The sequence below is a fragment of the Elephantulus edwardii genome, unplaced genomic scaffold (genome assembly GCF_000299155.1).
Source record: "Elephantulus edwardii isolate Elephantulus edwardi_28Jun2011 unplaced genomic scaffold, EleEdw1.0 scaffold00030, whole genome shotgun sequence".
Taxonomy (NCBI): domain Eukaryota; kingdom Metazoa; phylum Chordata; class Mammalia; order Macroscelidea; family Macroscelididae; genus Elephantulus; species Elephantulus edwardii.
Window position 1 is genome coordinate 7,381,985 of NW_006399780.1, and position 21,475 is coordinate 7,403,459.

The 21,475-nt window shown below is 43.6% G+C and overlaps 1 protein-coding gene across 1 annotated transcript in view; it reads right to left on the minus strand.

The window, feature by feature from the left end:
* The window catches only part of SH3RF3 (SH3 domain containing ring finger 3), a 588,334-nt gene that overhangs the window by 12,736 nt on the left and 554,123 nt on the right, over nt 1-21,475 (minus strand). Inside the window, exon 9 of the mRNA XM_006883820.1 lies at nt 6,211-6,545. Within this exon, the coding sequence (XP_006883882.1) occupies nt 6,211-6,545 (335 nt within the window). The remainder of the gene's footprint in view (nt 1-6,210; nt 6,546-21,475) is intronic.

Consider the following 21,475-nt stretch of genomic DNA (forward strand, 5'->3'; position numbering starts at 1 on the left):
TCTCACCACTGGGCCAATTGGCAGCATCAGGATGGATGCTGAAGAGATTGAGATTGTTCACAGCTTTAGTTTGCTTGGCTCCATGGTCAACAGTCTTGGCACCAGCATCCAGGGAATTAGAAGACATATTGCCATGGCTGCTGTTAGGGACCTCTCCAAAGTACTGAAGAGCAATGGTGTCTCTCTGGAGACTAAGGTACATCTGATACAGGCCATAGTCTTTGCTATCACTTGTTTTGCATCAGAGAGTTAGACAATGACTGAAGAGTATAGAAGGAGAATTGATACCTTTGAGCTGTGGTGCTGGAGAAGAGTATTGAATGTACCATGGACTGACAAGAAAACAAACAGATTCATCCCAGAGAGGGTCAAATCTGGCTGCTCCTTGGAGGCAAGGATTCTAAGGCTCTGTCTAACATACTTTGGACATGTTGCAAGGAGGGACAGGTCCTTGTAGAGGGACATAATGCTTGGTAGGGCGGAGGGACAGTGCAGAAAGAGAAGGCCCCCTATGAGGTGGATTGATTCAGTGATTGGGGTAATCAGGATGGTGTATCGGAGACGGTGCGATTGGCACAGGACAGAGCGGAGTTTAGGGCTGTTGTACATAGGGTCACTATGAGTAGCAGGCGATTCAACGGCACATAACAACAACAACAAAAGATTTTTTAAAAAAACTATTCTTTCTATTTAAGGAACTATTCCTACCATTTAAAGATTAAGATGTGCTTGATCCAAGCCACGATATTTTCAGTTGCATCATATGCTTCTGAAAGTTGGACAGTGAATAAGGATGACAGAAGAAGCATTGATGCCTTTGTATTGTGGTGTTGGAGGAGAGACTGAATATTCCAATATTCTTCTTACCTGCCAAAAATCTATCTTGATCCAGCAACAATAGCAAAGTTCAATAGGACGGCAAACAACAAATACTGGTGGGGTTGTGGTGAGACTAGAACTCTTACTCACTGTTGGTGGGAATGTAAATGATACAGCCACTATGGAAGGCAGTCTGGTGGTTTCTCAGAAAATCAGAAATAGAAATACCATTTGACCCAGCAATTCTACTACTAGGAATATACCCTAAAGAAACCAGAGCTGCCACCCAAGCAGATGTATGCACACCCATGTTTATTGCTGTGTTATTTACAATATCAAAGAGACGGAAGCAACAAAAGTGCCTGTCAACAAATGAACTGATAGAAAAAGTATGGTATATTCACACAATGGAATACTGCACAGCATTGAAAAACAAGAAATTAATAAAATATTACACAACATGGGTGACCCTGGAGGACATTATGCAGAGTGAACTATCTCAGTCACAAAAGGATAAATACTGCATAACTGCACTATTATAAAACAAGAGTGACATGGAAGTTGAGAGGAGACTGAGAAAAGAGGGGACAAATAATAAACACTGCATTGGACTAGATGAAGGAAATAACTGTTTAAAAGGAATATATGATTGGGTAGTATCTGTATGACAACAGTTCAGAATAAGAGGTACATAGCAAAGTGGACCCGGGGAGGGAGAGAGGGAGGAAATTTTGCAACAATGAATGATTTTTTTTTAAAAAAAGTGAACTGGAGGAGGAAGGAAGGAGGAAAAGGTGCAACAATGAATAAATGAATATCCAACTTTTCTGTAAACCTTTGTTAAAATCACAATAAAAAAGGGAAAACAATCTATCTTGGAGGAAGTGCAACTATGGTGTTCCTCAGAGGCAAGAATGGTGAAACTTCATCTCACATACTTTGGGCTTGTGGTCAGAATGAGCTAGTCCTTGGAAAAGGACATCATGCTGAAAACAGTGGAGGGTCAGACAAAGAGAGAAAGACCCCTTAGTAAGGCAGATTGACACAGTCACTGTAGCAATGGGCGGGAGCACATGAGAGATTGTGACGATGGTACAGGACAGGGCATGGTTCAGAACTGCTGTTCATAGGGTCACTATGAGTTGTAGTTGATTCAGTAGCATCCGACAACAACAGGTGTCATTCTATTTAATGAAGTTTGACTTCCTATGCAAACTTCCTGTCCAAAGGGCAAGAATGCATTCAGATGACCCAGAGGTTAGTTCTAATGGAAAGGATTTGTAATTTGCACTCTAGTTTTATAAGTCAGGCTTGTGAGCTTGCCTCATGCAAGACAGATCTATCTCCAGTGAGTGAGCAGACTGAGTAGAGGTTCTGAACATAGACAAAGGCCTGACCCTGCAGAGCAGAGATCTCAAAGGTATGTTGTTGTTGTTGTTATGTGCCATCGAGTCGCTTCCGACTCATAGCGACCCTATGTACAACAGCCCTAAACTCTGCTCTGTCTTGTGCCAATCACACCGTCTCTGACACTCCCTTCCTGATAACCCCAGTCACCGAATCAATCCGCCTCATAAAGGGCGTTCCCCTCCTGCTCTGTCCCTCCACCCTCCCAAGCATGATGTCCTTCTCCAAGGACCGGTCTCTTCTTACAACATGTCCAAAGTATGTTAGATGGAGCCTCAGAATCCTTGCCTCCAAAAAGCCACCAGGTTTAACCCTTTCCAGGATGAATCTGTTTGTTTTCCTAGCAGTCCATGGTATTCTCAATACTCTTCTCCAGCACCACAGCTTAAAGGCATCAATTCTCCTTCTATCCTCCTTGGTCATTGTCCAACTCTCTGATGCATAACAAGTGATTGTGAAGACCATGGCCTGTATCAGACGCACCTTAGTCTCCAGAGAGACACCATTGCTCTTAAGTATTTTGGAGAGGTCCCTAACAGCAGACTTTCCCATGGCAATGTGCCTTTTAATTTCCTGGCTACTGGTGCCAAGAGTGTTGACTGTGGAGCCAAGCAAACTAAAGCTGTGAACAATCTCAGTCTCTTCACCATCCATCCTGATGCTGCCAATTGGTCCAGTGGTGAGAATCTTTGTCTTCTTGACATTGAGCCTCAATCCATATTGGAGGTTGCAGTCCTTGACCCTCTGCAGCAGGTGCTTCAGGTCCTCCTCAGTTTCAGCAAGCAGGGTTGTGTCATCTGCATAACGCAGATTGTTGATAGATCTTCCACCAATCTTGACTCCACATTTCTCCTCATAGAGCCCAGCCTCCCGGATGATCTGTTCTGCATACAGGTTGAAAAGGTATGGAGATAGGATGTATCTCTGGCATACGCCCTTCCCAATTTTGAACCATGCAGTGTTCCCATGCTCTGTTGCTGTGTTCGAAGGTATAGTCCCATGATATTCTCCCTCCTGGCCTGCCTCTGAAGCAACCTTCAAACAAAACTGCCTTCCTTGGAGTGCAGCTTAGAGACCAGTTTGCTGTGATCTCTACAATCCTCAAAAGAGACATACTGGTTGATCCATGGAAGTCTGTAAATAGGAGATACCTAAGAAACATTAACACCACTACATCCAAAAAGCTTTCTGTCATTTCAAGGGGAGGAAGGCCTTTGTCTTAGGAGTTCAGTGGTGAATACTTTTAGTGGAACAGTCACAATCCTGCCCTTGTATTGCTTTCCCCATAATCCTAGAGGGGCCTGGAACACAGGAGGCACTCTGTAAATATTTGGCAAGTGGGCAGATGTGCAGGGCCTCCCTCCACAGGGATTCCTGCCTCTGGGAGGCAGCAGAATCCCAGCTGTCTCCCTGTCTCTAGCTTCTTAGGGAGTTTTATTCAACAGCCTCCAGGGCCCTGGCCCAAGTGCTTTCAGGAATTGTCTGAAAAGGAAGCATTTCCACTGTGACACCTCAGCTCCAACCTTCCTGAACTCCCTCAGACACTAAGTGGTCTTCTGGGTTGCAGGGGTTGAGGGGAGATTGAGTTTCTGTGGCTCATTAGGAAGAAGTTTGGTTTAAGATAGTTTTTTTAAAAACTCTTTTCATTAATGAGGTTCTGTGGTGAGCTTGGGAACAAGAAGGGCGCCAAGAGGCTCTGGGTAGCTTTAGGCTCTTCTGAGTACAATAACACCCTGATTAGACAGAACAGTCAGAGAACGGGAGTAATTCTCTAAATATTTTTTAGTTATTCATGGACTCCTATAACTTTTTACAACTGGGTCTTTTAAAGACACTTTATTAGAGTCTAGAAGTCATATCTTTGAAGATAAAGTTGAAAGATCTGAAGTGACAGAAACTCAAGGGAGATATGAGAGCAGCTTTCAAATATCTAGAAATCTATCATTCTTAATAGCCAGCTGACTGCTTCTGTGTGAGCTGAGGAAGACGGACGGGCACCTACATCCAGAAACCAAGGCAGCTAGGCGTTACTGTCTCAGAAGGAATATGTTTTTACTGTGTCATCAAGTCAAAACTGACCCATAGCTGACCCTCCAGTGGGTTTTCAGAGACAGCAAATTGCCTGGAAGGAGACTGCTCATCCTTCTCTGATAGAGTAGTTTGTGGATTGGAACCATGTGCCTTTGGGATTGCCATGCAGCTTTTTACCATGAGGCTACCAGAACTCCCCAAAGGAATAGGGTTCTGCGTGAAGTTAGGGAAAGGACATAAAAGGAGAGAGAAAGGTGTATGCAGATGGATGGGGGTGAATGTGTGTAAATCCAGTGACCTGAGGTTCTAGGGAAATTCAGGCACTTTATTGTGGCTGTTCATGTCATGACTGGGTCAAGAACACAGCTGTACATTGACAGAGTGCAGCAGTAATCAGCTATGGTAGACTTGGACGCATTGCAATGTTATTCAAAGAGGGATATGGAAATTTCTATACTGTTTACAGATTTAAGATACGCAGATCCCTTTGTGGGCTCCTTGTGAGTATGATGACGTGGCTCCCACAAAGTTGAGTAGCTGTGGTCAAGACTATATGGACTCCCAACTCTAAAAACACATACTGTCTAAAATATTTACTATTTGTCCTTTGACAGGAAAAGTTTGAGGATCTTTGATCTCAGGTGGTGCTTAGGGTCTGGTCTCAGGTTAGCAGCTCAGGAGAGCAGTTGACCTCCTCAGGTCACAGTGCCCATATGCGGAGGCCGAGACGCAGACTGGAAAACCTGTTGTCACTAAATATGGCTGAGCAGGGGAGAGGACTACTAATAGATAAGGCAGAATTGTTTTGTCAGAGGATTGCTAATGCTGTTATTATTTAAACAATGTTTTTTAGTGATAAGGAGCTTCACAAACTCTGTTACTAGCACTAAGTTGTCACTGACTCAATGCTGACCCTCCAGGGGAGGAGACTGCTCCTTTTTCTCTCAGCAGCTGCTGGTGGGTTTGAACCACCAGAGGCACCGTCTTTGCGTTAGCAGCGCGCCTCCTTAGGAAAATGCTTTTTCTACTTTCTAACTCAACAATGACTTTCATCTCTCCATCATGCCTTCTGGCCTGGACTGAAACACTCAAATGGGTTGACGCGCAGACTCCTCAGAATTGAATCCTCTGACACCTCATAAGATTAAGCCAGAGGTGCCTGCCATTGTGGAAAGGACCATTAGGGGACACCTGCAGCATGGTGGCGAGTCCAGGCTCTGCAACTGTCCATGGCAGGTGACTAGCCCTCTCTTGGCCTTAACTTCCTTATTTGTAAAATTCTAGGCTCAACTATACAGAACTATAAATACAGTTTGTTAGGGTTTGCTGTATCCTATAGAACTGCCACATGGGATTTCTTTGACTGTAATTTTAGTATTTATGACACAGATCACTAGATCTTTTGTAACCCCAGGAGCCACTGCTGGAACCTCATCTCCGACCTGTCTCTCAGCCAGCAGTCAAGCACTTGACCCTTGTACTATCAGAGCTCCTTTGTTTCAGGGAAAGTAATGCTAAGATGTCAGAATGGCCGAGGCTTAGGAGAAGCTACTTTCTGGGTGTGGCACATGACACAGCATTGGGAGCTCACTTCATGGTGACCACAGAGAACCCACGGATTCCCTGGGTTGCTAGGAATCACCCCTTACTGCCTGATGTCTTGTTATTCGGGCTCAGTACCTCAGACAATATTTTTATGAACACATGGTAACCCTAAACTCAAAGACAAGATGAGTGCAGAAAACAAGAAACACCACCATTTCCAAAATAATTTTACCCAAATGCTTACATTCATTCAGGAATTCAATAAATTCGGATAATGTGGGGCGTTTGGTAAACTTAATCCTCAGAACAGCTCCGGGGCTGTAGGCCCCATGATCCTTGTTCTCCAAAGGTGGCTTCACCACTATCTCAGGGGCGTGAGTGCCTGCCCTGTGACCCTCCCCACCTTACCTCTCTCTGGGCAACGGCTTGGGCTCGGGGCGGATAGCAGCCATGGAAAGAGGCACTTGCCTCGAAGGGGACAAGGAGAAGTTCAGATCCAAGGAGCCCGTCTTCCTGTGCAGCGGTTCCATTCCCATGGCGCCCTGCATCTCACTCTCTATGGGGCAGGAGCCTGCCCTCCCATGGCTGGACAGCGAGCACACATCGGGCCCCACGGCGCCCTGAAGTGAGGCGTCCACTGCCACATGGGGGTCGTGGGTCGGAGAGATAGATGGTGGGGAGCGTGACTTCTTTTTGGTTGACGCTCCAGCTAGAAGTTTCAGCAGCCCACTCTTCTTCTCCTTCTGGAAAGACACACAGAATGGAAACCAAACGGGTTAATACATCAATATTCCCTTTTGATTTGTGACACAGGATGGGTACACTTCTATTTGAAAGTGGTAAAAATAATTGCATAAGAGGAGTATAAAACAAAGAGAAGAAAGCAAAGCTCATGTCCAAAGCAGGATCCAATTTTTACTTTTCGTCTTTCCCCAAATCCTGGCAGGAGCTATAAATTTTGGCACGAACTATGAGGCTGTGACCAGCAGAGAGGAAAGTGGGTGATTCCTGGAATCAAGCCTGGGAAGGTCATTCTCAACAACCCAGCATCCCATTGACCATCTCAAGACCATATTCTATTCTTGCAACTTTATTTTGCTGTGCCAAAGAAACCTGGATCAATAGAATTTGGTTCTGCCTTGCCCAGTCTTTCCAAGTGGCTCTTGCTGGACAGATCGTGTAAGCCTACTTTGTGTTATTCCTAAGTGGGTTTCCTATGAGGTTGGAGACCCTTGTTCTTTTGAAGAAACTGGCAGGAGCCCACGTTTCCTGCTACCTTTGACTCTTTGCTGAGCACTCCAATTTATTCCCAGAGAGTCCCTGTTAACTTGAAACATTTTTAAAAGAAAATTTAAAGGCTATACAGCTCAACTGGGGGTTAATTATTCTCTAGTAGACTTCCTGAGACACACTCCTCTTAACCTCTGTGTTAATAGGGCCAAATCCCACAGATCCCCAGACAAACATTTCATTTGGAAACCTTGGGCTGTATTTTATGTAAACTCTTCTTGGCACAAGCTGACTTGCCCTCTACAGGAAGCACTGCTGCATGTGTGTCTGCATAAGTATATGGAGATGATACAATGATCGGGCATTTGACTGTCAACCTAAAGACTGGTGTTTCGAACCTACCCTGTGGCTTCATGAGAGAAGGAGCTGGTGATTTACACCTGAAAAGTCAGCCACTGGGGTGGGGGTATCTCATGAAGCAGTTCCATTCTCCTCCTCTAAAGATTAAAACCTACAAACTCCCATGGGGCAGTTGTACTCTGCCACAGGGGTCACTATGAGTGGAAAGAAAATGTGTGTGCACATACGCACACTTCATCGATACAGATCCCAGGAGAGAGCTTTATGGGGAAGGATGGTGTGCTTGTCCGAGAGCTCAGGGCAGCGTTTGGCAAAGCAATCACAGGCTCTGCTGAGGTTTCTCCAGGCTGTGCTCATTCCTCTCACACCAACCACAAACGTCAGAGAGGACTGGATGTTCAGTGGCTCTCACACACTTTACCTTAAGTTCCCTCAGTTATGTCAGAATCCAACATAACTCCTTCACCCTGGCAAGCAGCTTTCCTGCCTTTAAAGCAAAGAGATATTATGAAATGTGTCAGTATATGATCCTGGTTCAAAACTCAAAATTCTCACCCTGTGCCATCAGGCCACTTCCAAGCACAGCAACCCTTTCCGAGGTTGTAAGTCTTAATGGGACGAAACTGCCCATCTTCCTCCTGAAAAGCCCCTGGCAGATCCAAGCTACCAGAAATGTGTGGCCTTTTGGTTCGCAACCCAACAAACACAGTGGGGATCAGGCCACTTACATACAAAAGCAGTGGAATAACTGAAGGAATTTGTTCTTAAAGTTAGGAGACTCTGTCTCAACTTCATCTTAAATTTCTCTCAAAATTAATTCTTATTTCTCAAAAATGACAAGAGTTCAGAATGAAGGCTGCACAGTGGAGTGGACTTGGGGGTAGGGATTGCATAACAATGAAAGATATTTTCTTTTGCTTTTCAAGGAGAAGAGTGAATTGGGGGAGGGGGTGGGCAGGAAGAAAAGTGCAACAATGAATGAATGGAAACCCAAGTCTCTGTAAACTTTCATTAAAACAAACAAACAAAAAAAAGCACTAAAAATTTTATCTTTATAACCAAAAGAAAAAAAAATAGATATGTATTGGAAAAAGTGTAGCCAGAGTGCTCCTTTTAGGCAAAGATGGCAAAAACTTCGTTTTTCATACTTTGGACATGTAGTTTGACGAGGCGATTCCTTGGAAAGAGACATCGTGCTTGGAAAGATGGAGAATAACCAAAGAAGAGGAAGACTCCAACAAGATGGATCGGCACAGTGACTTCACTAACTTCTGAACCTCTATTAGTAACTTTCTTGAAAATTAAGTAGTAATTAAATAAAAATGACTTCCATTTAGTTACTAATAGTATTATAACTAAGGTTATAATTCAGTGTAGAAATATTTTATAAAACAGTTTTGTTGTTAGTATTCATATAAAAATATATCATTTAAACAGTTTATAACCATATTCACTTCCTAAATAACATGCCTCCAGACACTATGAACTTTGATAAAAGTTGATACTTGTAGAGGGGCTTCGGGCCTTTTGTTCCTAGGGTCATTATTTTGAGTTGTGCTCAACTCGAAGGCAATCAACAACAACAACTACAACATTCTATGATTAAAATTGATAATGAACATTATTAAAGATGGTATTAAAAAAAGATTTCTCTTCTGCCCACCCACAAAATGCTGTCTTGAAGGGGGACAACCAGTTGTAGAATCTTCCCCTGCGTGTCACTTAGCACTCTACTTTTCTCAGTCTTAAGTCATGTTGAAACAGAGTTGTTGTTGTTGTTGTTAATAAATAATGACAGATGATACTGAGGGACCAGGCTCAGGTAGCCAAATCAAGCCAAGAACAGGGCCATGGGAGGTGTCCTTGATTACCTGGGCCAACTCACATGTCTGCCATTTCTATCTGCTCTGAACATGAGCTACCATTATACGTAAGGATCTCCTCCTTCTGCTGTTCTCAGCAGTGACCTCCTATGTGGTGATCAACACGGGAGGAACTTAAAATGTTGCTTATTGACTCTTTATGAAAAGTGGATTGGAAACCTCTTGGTCCTCATCATTTTGCCTTGAGTTCTCTCAGTGGGACGAATCCTGATGTAAATGCTTCACACTGACAAGCAGCTTCCCCCCTTTAAAGTAAAGAGACACTATGGAATGTGTTCAATGCTATGAAATGTGTGAGACAAAAAAAATCATATTAATTTAATACTAGGACATGTGTGTGTATGAATACATATGTGTGGGTATATGAGTATGGGTGTTTAAAAGGGATAAAGTTTGCACACATAACAGTGGTAGCTTGATAATGTGCTCCATTTGGAATCTGGAGAATCTGGACATCATTATGTGCTTCCTGGAATAAAAAAAAATATTTAGTGGCAGTTAAGGACAGGGGCATATGGTATAAAATGATGGCAGCAGGGAGCTCTGGTGGCCTAGTGGCAAGAAGTTGCACTGCAATCCCAGAGGTACGCAGTTCAAATCCATCAGATGCTCTACTGGAGAAAGAGGGACAATCTCCTCCTGTACCAGTCAGATCCAATTTGACAGTATATGCACAAAAAACCAATTAAAAAAATTTTTAAAATGATGGCAGCCTGCCGAAGTCTGACCACAGTGAAAGGTTACTTCTTCTTGCCTTTCCCATTCCCAGTCTGTAAGAATTCTAACAAGTCATGACTGCTTAGTATTCATAATTAGAACAAGAATGGAAAGAGATAGTGGTGATGTTATTGCCTTAGGAGGGAATTCTCTTTAGATATGCATATATCATCACCACTTTAGTATGAATAAACCCACATGTATTTCTTGATCCTATGCTATGTGCCCTTGAATTGGAACCAACTCATAATTGACCTTCCCCCAGGTTGTCAGTGGCTGTAAATCATACATGAAAAGACTGCCCATCCTTCTCCCATGGAATAGGTTGTAGGTTTGAACCACATGCCTCTGGGCTGGCAGTGCGACTCCTTGCCACAAGGCTACCAGAGCTCCAACGCTAGCATAGCTAGCTAGTGATAGAAAAGACACAAGCAGATGTTGTAAACATGGTATATGATGAAGAAAACCCTAGCTTGGTGGAGGCTGGATGGGTGTGAGGGTAGGGCAATATCTTGGCAGCCCTATCTCATTGCTGGGTATTATCACAATGTTGGTATGGAATTGTGAAAACTTGGTGGGGGCACATTTAAGAGTGGCTTCTGAAATTTTGCCACCAGGGGGCATCACACAGCTGTTTGAATTAGATTTCCATTTCTCCCCAGCAAATGGGGCTCCATTATTGCAGGACTGCTAATGCCTAGGGGAGTGAATCCAGCTCTTTAAAACGTGGGACTATTCAGGAAAGGATATCAAAGGTGGAAAGATAGATTTAGAGTGAGCGTGATGCAGTCTGAATGGGTTATATGGAAGAGGGCCTGCTCAATGAATCGACAGATCCCAGGATGGTAATTAAACACCCCAAACACTGCAAAGTGGTATATAAGAAATGCCAGAAGCTATGGAAAGGTGAACACTCCAGTAACTCTCACTGCTTTCAAATTGGTTCCAATTCATCTTGACCACCACCGAATTTCCAAGGCTGTGAGTGATGAGAGGAAATTGCCTGTCTTACTCCCTCAGAACAGTTGGTGGAGTCAAACCACCAGAGAGATGGCCTTTTAGTTAGTAGTCTAATACTCTATGGGCTATGTCACTAGAGTGTCTGTGAACCATGAAGTAAAACAGAATCATGATGTGGAATACTCCAAAACTTCATTTTATATACGTATCAGGATCATAGGAAGACTCATCGATAACCTCGGTTACACCAATTACAGAATCTAGGTTGCTCAAAATGAGGAGGACTTAAAGTGCTTGCTGCAGAAGATCAAAAAGAGCCGCCTTCAATATGCATTGCATGTCAACATCCAGAAAACAAAATTTCCCACAACTGGACTGACAGAAAAAAGACTGCAACTGTCATCTTCCTTGGATCCTCAATCACAACCCTTGGCACCAGCAGTCAGGAGATTAGATGTATTACACTGGGCAAGTCTGTTGTTAGGGACCTTTCCAAATTATCGAGGAGCAATGAAGTCAGTTTGAGGACTAAGGTGCAACTGATTCAGGCCATGGTCTTTTCAATCACTTACTACACATTTGAGAGGTGGACAATAAGTAAGGATGACAGAAGAGGAATGGATGCCCTTGAGCTATGGTGTTGGAGATGAGTACTAAATTTCCCACAGACCACCAAAAGAACAAACAGATGAATACTGAAGAAAGTGAAGCCAGAATGTTCCTTGGAAGTAAAGGTGATAAAGCTTTGTCTCACGTATTTTGAACATGTTGCTAGGAGAGACTATTTCTTAGAGAGGGATGTCATGTTTGGAAAGGTGGAGGGCTGGTCAAAGAGAGGAAGTTCTCAATCAGATGGATTAAAACAGTGACTTCAACAATGGGCTCAACTATTTCAGAGATGGCGAGGGACGGCACAGAATAGGACAGAATTCTTATCTGTTGTCCATAGGGTTGTTGTGAGTTGTACTTGACTGGATGGCACCTGACAACAACCACCATGTAAATATATGTGCATGCGTATGTATATATAGCTTTGGTTTGTAGGGATTTGCACTGCTAACTCCAAGATCACATGTCTCTGGGGGTTCAGATCCACTAGCAACTCTGTGGAAGAAAGATGGGAAATCTCCTCCCATGGGGCTTACAGCCCCAGAAAACCAATGGGGGATCAGCTGTAGTCATTTCTGAATTGAAGGCATTGAGATATACTCAAGTAAATATATTTAATAAAAATATAAACAAATGGCTTTACAGTCCTGACAGATGACTGAGGGGGGGGGGAGATAGACAGAGAGACAGACAGACAAACCATGACTTCAGACAATGAGAAATTAAATCTTTGCTTAGGCTGTCACGAGTCTAGGATCTGACACACCTTTCTTGGCTGATTCTACTGGTTAAGTATGGTTCCATATAGACCATAGGATGGTAATAGGCTGATCTCAAAATTATGTGCTTTTTAGGGGAGCTTTCCAGACTGGAGGCACCACAATGGTGCTGTGGTTATGTTCAGTTACTGAAAGACTGGCAGTTAGAACCCACCAGCCAGTCCACAGGAGAAAGACATGACCCCTTGCTATTGTAAAGCTTACCCCCTTAGGAACCCTCGGGAGCCATTCTGCTCTGTCCTCCCGGGTTGCTGTTTCACAGAATCAACTTCTCTGCAGTGGATTTGGGTTTTGGTTTAACAAGACAAGAGGGTGTAGCCTAAAGACACACATTTCTTGGCTTGCAAAGCCTCCTGGAGGGATACTACAGCCACGGGCACCAGGCCAGCCCACATCTCCTCTGGGGCATGTAACGGGATTGTTCGTGGCCGTGCTGCCAGAGAAATCTTGTTCCACATAAGTAAATGTAGATACATGTGCCCAGTGAAGTAGCAGTCCCCTCTCCCTGCTCTGTGAGAGACCCTGGCAAGTGTCCAGGTTAAAGATCTACCTCTGGGTAAGTATTTTGAAAGCATTTATCACCATCACCCTTGGCTACAAGAACTGGCTCCACTACATTCATTAGTTCTTGGCTATAGTAAAAGTCCTGTCCCTCAGACCTCTAGCTATATGCAAAATACAAATGAAAGGAGATGAGACTGAGATAAGCTTTAGCAAGGGGGATCTACCCACCTCTTAGAGATTTCTGAGGTGCCAACACAGCACTTCATAGAAGAGCAGCCACTCAGGAAGAGAAGACAAGTCTGGGAGGCACCCTGTCAGAGGGAGCCTGGTACCCGCCCGAGGCGAGGCTTTCAGCCATAGCTCGAGGCTGAATGCTTCTCCACACGCATTTTCTTTTGCAGGTGGACTCATCTGTGGGGTCAGCCGTTTCTACTCTTTGTTTTAAATTTTTTAAAATTTTCTACTGGTTTATTTACAAAGTTCATATATATTGTTTTTCACAGCTCTTTCCCATTTTCTTCACCTCCACCTCCCTCCACCCATCAAATTGAGTGATCCTATGATTATCACACCCTTCCAACCCTTCCCATCCTCAGCGCTCCGCTCCCCACCCCTTGGATCCTCATACTTATTCTACAATTATGGTCTTATACAGATTTGTCCTTATGGTTTGTTCACTCAGCATAATTCTCTCCAGTCCCTCCCAAGTTAGGTAGTAATTTACAAACTCATTGCTCCTGCATTCTGCGTAGTATTCCATCCTGTGAATGTACCATAATTTCTCAATCCATTCCACTGTGGTTGGACATTTGGGCTGTTCTTGAAAACCCATTCCTACTCTTAGTGCTCTGTACCAATCCTGATAAGGGAGTTTGAGGGTCACTTTGGGGCGTGGACAGGTCTGTGAATCAAACCACAAGTATGTGGTTAACAGGATGGCACTCTTGCTTCTCCCTGGGAGCTCTGATGGCTCACTGGTAAGGAATTGTGCTGCCAATGCAAAGGTACATGTTTTGAATCCACCAGCTGCTCTGCAGGAGAAAGATGGGCAATCTCCTTCCATGCAAATCACTGCCTCCAAACACCCACTGTGGGGTCAACTGTGGGTTGATTCCAACTTGATGGTACTCAACAACCACAACTTGGCTCTCCCTACTGTGCCCCCCCTTAGTCTACGCTTCGAAAGGTGAAGAGAGAGTGAAGGAGAGGAAGACCCTCAACCAGGTGAATTGACACTGTGACTGCTGCAATGGGCTTGAGTATGTCAGAGATTGTGAGGATGGCACAGGACAGGCCTGTGCTCAGCTCTGTTGTCCATTGGGTCCCTATAAGTCAGAGTTGACTCGATGGTACCTACCACCACCACCACCATCACCACCATCATATGTTCTCTGTGGATGTGATGTGTCTGCCTGTTGGGCAGAGATTAAGAATCAGTAAACACTGCAAGGTAACTGCAGAAGAGAAGCCCAGATGGCGTAGCTGTACCTTGAGAGACTGCGCAGTTTAGAAGAGGGCATGTTCCTATCTGGTTTTCAGTGTCTGCAGTAAAAGTTGAATCATAGCTGAGTGTTGTGGAAAAGGTTGGAGTATGGTGGGTAAAAGTGATGATTTTCCTGTGTCTGTTCTCCATCATTAAATATGACCAATCACTTCCTTCACGTGACTTTGGCAAACACTGGCTACCACCGAGGGAGCTTTTCTGGCATCAGCTGTTGAGAGTGGCACTGCTAACTGGAAGTTAGAGCCTCTCTGGCAGTTTGAACTGACCAGCTGCCCCCCAAGGGAGAATGATGAGCAATCTCCTCTTGTGCCATTTGCAGCTTTAGAAAACCCGCTAGAGGGTCAGCTATGAGTCAGGTCTTCAAGGCAATGAGGGAGTGGATGAGTGTGATCATGCCTGGCAGTTCTGTCTTCCAAGAGAGAATTCTGCTAACGCTGTAAGCATTCAACTATTACAAATTCCTGTGGAATTTGGTGCACTACAGATAACCATGCGCATGCAGTGCATGGAGATTTACGCTGACCTCCCAGACCTTTCCTCTGCTAGTGGTTCTGGGCAATGCAGTTAAGAATAAGTTAATGGACACTTTGAGCATGGAGGAGAAAGGCTTGCTGATTGATTATGGGGCAATGCTGTGGAAGGATAAAAGGTTTTCTAGAACACAATTTATGATCGATCTGGGCTAAAAGTTTATGTTAAGGAAAGATGAATTTGCTAGGTTTCCCCTAGGACCTGGGTTAAATTAGCAACTTTCATTAACTCAGTGAGATGCAGACAGTGCTTCACTGATACAGTGTAGGGATGGTCATTTTTTTCCTATGCAACTTTCAGGCTAGTACCTGCTCTTCCCATAAGGGGCTTAAAATCCTCCGCTCTCTAAGGGGAATCTTGCAGCAGGTCAAGGTCATTTCAACCTTAATGAATGAATCTAAACCAAGCTGTTTTAATGGGTGAGAACTGGTTGTTGTTGTTGTTAGGTGCCATCAAGTCGAGTACGACTCACAGTGACCCTATGAACAAAAGATCTGAACCTAATCCTGTCCTGCGCCATCCTCACACTTGCTGACACACAAGAGACCATTGCAACAGTCAGCTTGTCAATCCACCAGGCTGAGGGTCTTCCTGTCCTCTGCCGACCCTCCATCCTTCCCAACATGTCCCTCTCCAAGGAATAGCACCTCCAAGCAATATATCCAAAGTATGTGAGGTGAAGCCTCATCATTCTTGACTCCAAATAACACTCTGGCTGCACCCTGTCATCCTTATTCATTGTCCATATCTTGGATGCATAGTTAGTAACTAGAAAGTCTATGGCCTGAATCAGCCAAACCTTAGTCCTCAAACTGACATCACTGTTTCTCAATAATTTGGAAAGGTCCATTACTGCAGATTTTCCCAGTGTATTTCGTCTCCTTATTTCCTGACTACTCGTGCCAAGGGTGTTAATTGTGGATCTAAGCAAGATGAAGCTGTTGACAGTTTCAATCTCCTCTCCATCCATCATGACACTGCCTATTGGCCCAGTGGTAAGAATCTTTGTTTTCTTGATACTGAGAAACAATCCATACTGAAGGCTTCATTCCTTGATCTTCTGCAACAAGTACTTCAAGCCCTCCTCACTTCCATTGAACATCAATGATAGACCAGATGAGTTGTGGGATGGTATCAAGGATATTATACATAAAGAAAGCAAAAGGTCATTACAAAAACAGAGGAGAAAGAAAAACTGAAATGGATGCCAGAAGAGACTCAAGATTCTCTGGAACGTCAAGAAGCCAAATCTAAAGGAAAACATGCTGAAGTGAAAGAGCTGAACACATGGTTTCAAAGGGCAGCTTGAGAGGACAAAGGACAATATTATAATGAAATGTACAGAGAGCTGGAATTGGAGAATAAAAAGGGGAAAACTTGCTCTGCATTTCTCAAGCTGAAAGAACTGAAAATTTAAAGCCTCATGTCACAAGGTTTCAGTGCTATGGAGAATATATTGAATTACCCAGAAAGCATCAAAAGAAGATGGAGGGAATACACAGAGTCACTGAACCAAAAAGAACTGATTGACACGGAAAACTTTCAGGAAGTGCCATACGAACAGGAGAATGTTAAAGAGGTGAGAACAAGAGTACTCCCTTAATCTGGGAGGTCCTTATTTGGGAAGGATGGTACTTCTACAGAGATAGGCATGCTCATCCTCCAAAATGAGTGACAATACTACCATCCAATTGGAACGTTCCCTTCTCTGTGAAGCCCTCTCTTCAGCCTCATTCATGCAACTAATCACACACCGCTGTTCGAGTCTCAGCAAACATCAAGGACCATGGTTAGGCTCTGCAGACAAGACCACACAGCACAGGAGAAACACCGACTAGCACTGGGAAGGCCCGGGATTGAGTCCCAGCTCCATTTCTGAGTGGTCTCAGGTTGTTCCCCACTACAGCTTTCTCTTTTGTGACTGGAAGAATGCTGTCCACCTCAGAGTTGTGAAGATGTGATAGTGAATCTCACCTACTCACTTTTGAATATTAAATGCTGTATGAAATACCTGGAATCTAGTTAGATCCAATGACGGTGAATAAGGATGAAAGGAGAATTACTGATACCTTTGAATTGTGATACTGGACAAGAGTACTGAATATCTATGGGTTGACAAACAAATAAATATATCTTGGAGAAGGTGAAACCAGAGAGCTCCATGGAGGCAAAGGTGATGAAGCTTTGTGTTATATAATGATGAACCTTCGTCTTATATACTTTGGACATGTTGCTAGGAGAGGCTATACCTTGGAGAGGGCCATCATGTTTGGGAAGGTAGAGGGACAGCGAAGGAGAGTGGATTGACACAGTGATTGCAACAATGGGCTTGAGCGTGTCACAGATTGTGAGGATGGGACAGGAGAGGACAGGGTGCAGAACCATTTTTCATAGGGTCACTATGAGTCATACTCAACTCGACAGTACCTAACAACAACAAGAGTTAGCTCCTACTACTTCCCCCCTGCCCCAAATGAATAAATGAGATTCATGGCCAAGATACCCAGCTTACCACCCCGAAATAATGTTTCACCATAACCCTTCCCCCTAGCCTAGAAGAGTTCAATGGAGATGAACGCAGGTAGGTATTCCAAAGCATCTGTGTATAAAGAAACAACTAGGGAACAGGATAAAACACAGATTTGGGGTTTTTTTTTAACCATGCTAATGTTTCATGTGACTTGAAAACACAAAACAACAACAACAATGGGATTAGGTCCATCCGAATCAGACTGGCTCAGGATAGGGGCAGTGTTCAGAGTATTGTACACAGGGTTATTATGAGTCCTTGGTGACTTGACTGCACATAACAACAACAAACCTCAAAGAGTCTGCATCAGCACATATGAAATGGGGACAAAAAGTGAGATTGGTAGAGCCCAGTAAGTGACAGTAATCTACAGAGCCTGAAAAGTGATTCAGAAAGACTTCAAAAAGTGATGTAAAGGCACAGAAAGGACTGACATTTTGTGAAGACAGTAAAGGGCAGAAAACACCCCAAAACAACTAAGGAGTTCTTTCTGGTGTTAAGGGGGCAGGATGGAGCTCTGGTGGCTTCTTCTGCAGAGAGCTGTGCTGTTGACCCCAGAGTGTTGCCTTTCTCCTCTCTGGTGGCTTGGATCCACCAGTGGCTCCAAGAAACACTATCCCCTCCCGTGGGATTTACAGCCTCCAAAATCCTGCTGGAGGGTCAGCTCCAAGTTTGTGTTGACTTCAGAGTAATGAGTTTTGGTTTTTGGCATGTCTTTTTGTTTGTTTGCTCTTTTAAGGAGGCAGTAGTGGTTCAGTGGTAAAATGATTTCTTCCAGGCAGGATACCTGGGTTTGCTTCCCACCCATTGTACCTCAAACACAGCTATCACTAGCTTGCATGTTACTATGATGTTGAACAGGCTTCAGATGAGCTTCTAGACAAAAGTGGATTAGGAAGAAAGGCCTGGAGATCCACTTCCAAAAAAATCAGCCATTGAAAACCATGGTTGGAAAACAAAGTTCTGGTGCCCTTGTGCATAGATAGGGTCACTGTGAAAAGTGAAAATGCCACAGCAGCTACCACCACCACCATGACTACCAAGTGCCACGGCATAGGGGCGTCCTTGGGTTTTAAGGCTCAAGTTCTCAAACTTGAACCTGGTGTGAATTCCCTGGTGTGAATTCCCTAGTGGTGGTGGGGGGGTGGTGTCATGTGGCAATGCAGACTTTGATTCTGAACTTCTAGGCAGGGTTGGGGGTTGGTATGTCTGATAAGCCCCAGAAGATGCCGCTCCTCCCACTGAACAAATTGCTAATGGTTGAGTGGAAACCCAACAGGTAAGGACATTCCAAGTGGGACATACAGAATGGACGAAGGACAGGAAGTGTGAAATGAGGCTGTGCCAGAAGCAGAAGCTCTAAAGATACACATCTGGATACATGAAGGCTGTCTCAGTATTCGGTGAACACTTTCAGTGCTGGACGAGTATTAGCTGTGACTTATATTAAAAATATATGTGTATCCACCAGCTGCTCCGTGGGAGAAAGATGGGGTGTGATTTCCTTCTGTGCGATTTACAGCCTCTGAAAACCTGCTGGAGAGTCAGCTATGAGGTGGTTCAGACTCGACAGCAATGAGCGATCTATGTATGCTCATGTGTGTACAACATACACACACAGACCTGTAAATAAATGTATATTGTGAAGTGGCCGTCCAATACACCCTACCTCACAGTGACTCATGTGTATGGGGTACAACTGCCCCAAGAGATTTTCAAGGCTGTGATTTTTCAGAAGCAGGAATTCAGGACTTACCTCGGAGGGAACTCTGGGTGAATTTGAACTGGAAATGTTAACAGTCTAGTCCTGAACCATCTGTGTCATCCATTCTCCTTTAAAGAAATAATCTGAGGGTCTAACATTAAAAAAAAGAGGTATCTGAAGGTCTTCGTGCAGACTTTACTCAGCCCAGGACAACTGTAACACACTCAACAGATGGTGACAGCTTTTTTGTTATGATTAAGATCAGGTTCCTCCAGGGACCTTAATTGTTTTATAGAACAGTAATATAAAAACTTGGCAAAGGGAAGAAATTTAAAGCTGAAATTAAGAAAGCTTGCCAGTTAAAGGTCAATCACAAATTACAGAAAATCGTCTCTGAAATTATCAGAAGCCAAGGAGAATAGGATTTGATTTATAAAAAGTGACATTAAACTTTTCAAGGATACAATTAATTTCATTACCATAAAGTAAACTTATAAATGGGAACTACACATGCCATATTTGAGCAGGCTGGCTCCTCCTCGACCATGTGTAACAAGGTGGCCATGGTACACATTTGCTCAAACAGATTTGCCATCTAATTTTTTTTTTTTGCTTGTGCAATATTTAAAATGTGTTTGCCTTGGTAGGATACTCATTGAATACTGGATCAGATATGGTAGGCAGCATGAAGACACAGACTTGCTGGGAGAGGCTTACCCCGAGAACCCAGCCAAATCTCCACTTGCAGAGTGCAAAATGGATTGAAAATGCGGATGGAAAACATACGTTTTGGCAACACTGGAAAAGAAGCTGAAAAATAATGAACTTTGATAAGAAAGGATTCCTGCATTTTTACACAAAGGATACACAATAAGTTTTTTTTTTTAAACTTACCATCTGCTCCTGTGCTCATTTCTTGTTACGGCTGTATGCATTACATACTTGTATGTAGTATTTATGTAGGAGTGGTATTCATGAAAATAATGGTAAACAAAAATCATATATTCTCCCTTTGTGAGGCTCATAAAAATGGCTTTTACATTAGCTAAGACCCGTGAGATTGTGGCCATCAGTTAAATAAGTCCAGAACATGTGTCAACACTCAGCAAATTGGGAACATTTACAAAGTGTCAGAGAAAAATGGAGAAATATTTGCTCTAAACTGAGATGTTGATTATCTGGGACTGGGAGAGATTGGAGGGAGGTACAAAGGCAGCTATTGTATTATTTGACTTATTACATTTGTGGCTTTGTATTGTTTGACTTATTACATTAAACGTCTAAAGCTAGCTTAAAAGGAAGAAACATTACAAAAGGGGGAAATGTCAACCTGTTGATGCTGATGGTGAAGTACTCAACTGCTAAGAACACTTTTGGAGGTCTGAGAAGTGCCTACGAAGAAATGTCTGGTAATCTGCTTCTGAAGAGTCAGCCTCTGAAAACCCAGTGAAGCCCAGGTCACTCTGACACACCAGGGTCACCATGAGCTGGAAGTCACTTTATGGCAACTTGTTTGGTGTTTGATTTGACACAATGCTAGGAGACATGATTCTCCGGACACAGATGAACCAGAGGGTGCGCTATTAATCGGCTTAAAGGGAAGTTGCTATGAGAAGCGGCAATTGAGGTGGGCCTCACAAGGTGCACTCACAGGGCTATAATGAAAAGGGTATAACGGTGAGTAACACGTTCTGAGTGAGGGGCGAGAAAGAGTGGAATGGATGGTTATAACAAAAGGACAGTCTGTCACTGCTTTGGGGGAACTCAGCTTCTGCTAATGATGATGGGACAACATGGCAATGGACGGTGGTGATAGCTGCACAACACGATGAATGCAATCCATTTTATGACTGAACTATACACATAAAATTGTTGACTCGGCAGATCATTTTTACACACATTGCTACCACAATGTGTGTGTGTGTGTGTGTGTGTGTGTGAAAGAGAGAGAGAGAGAGAGAGAAATAGATGTTGGGGACTGCAGTAAGTAAGGGAGGAGGTAAACTGGAAAGACTAAGTGGCCATGGACATAGCAGGCATTGCCCCTGTTACTCTGTGACCTCAACCTGCTTTGTTGGGCATTGGCTGAAAAAGGCCTTGTTTTTGCACATGTGATCATGACAGATTCCTCCACATCCCCAGCCTTGACTCTCTGTCAAACCTTATGCCAATTCTCACCCTTTAGTGATCTGTTAAATAACATCAATATCTTGGCTGACACAGCAGATAGAATGTCAAAGGGAGCAAAATGAGTTTAGAAAGACAGTCAAGAAACAATATCTTTCACAATAGCTAATCACAAGATTAAATACTTGGGAATAAATTTAACCAGAAGTACAAAGGACCTTTTCCAAGAAAATT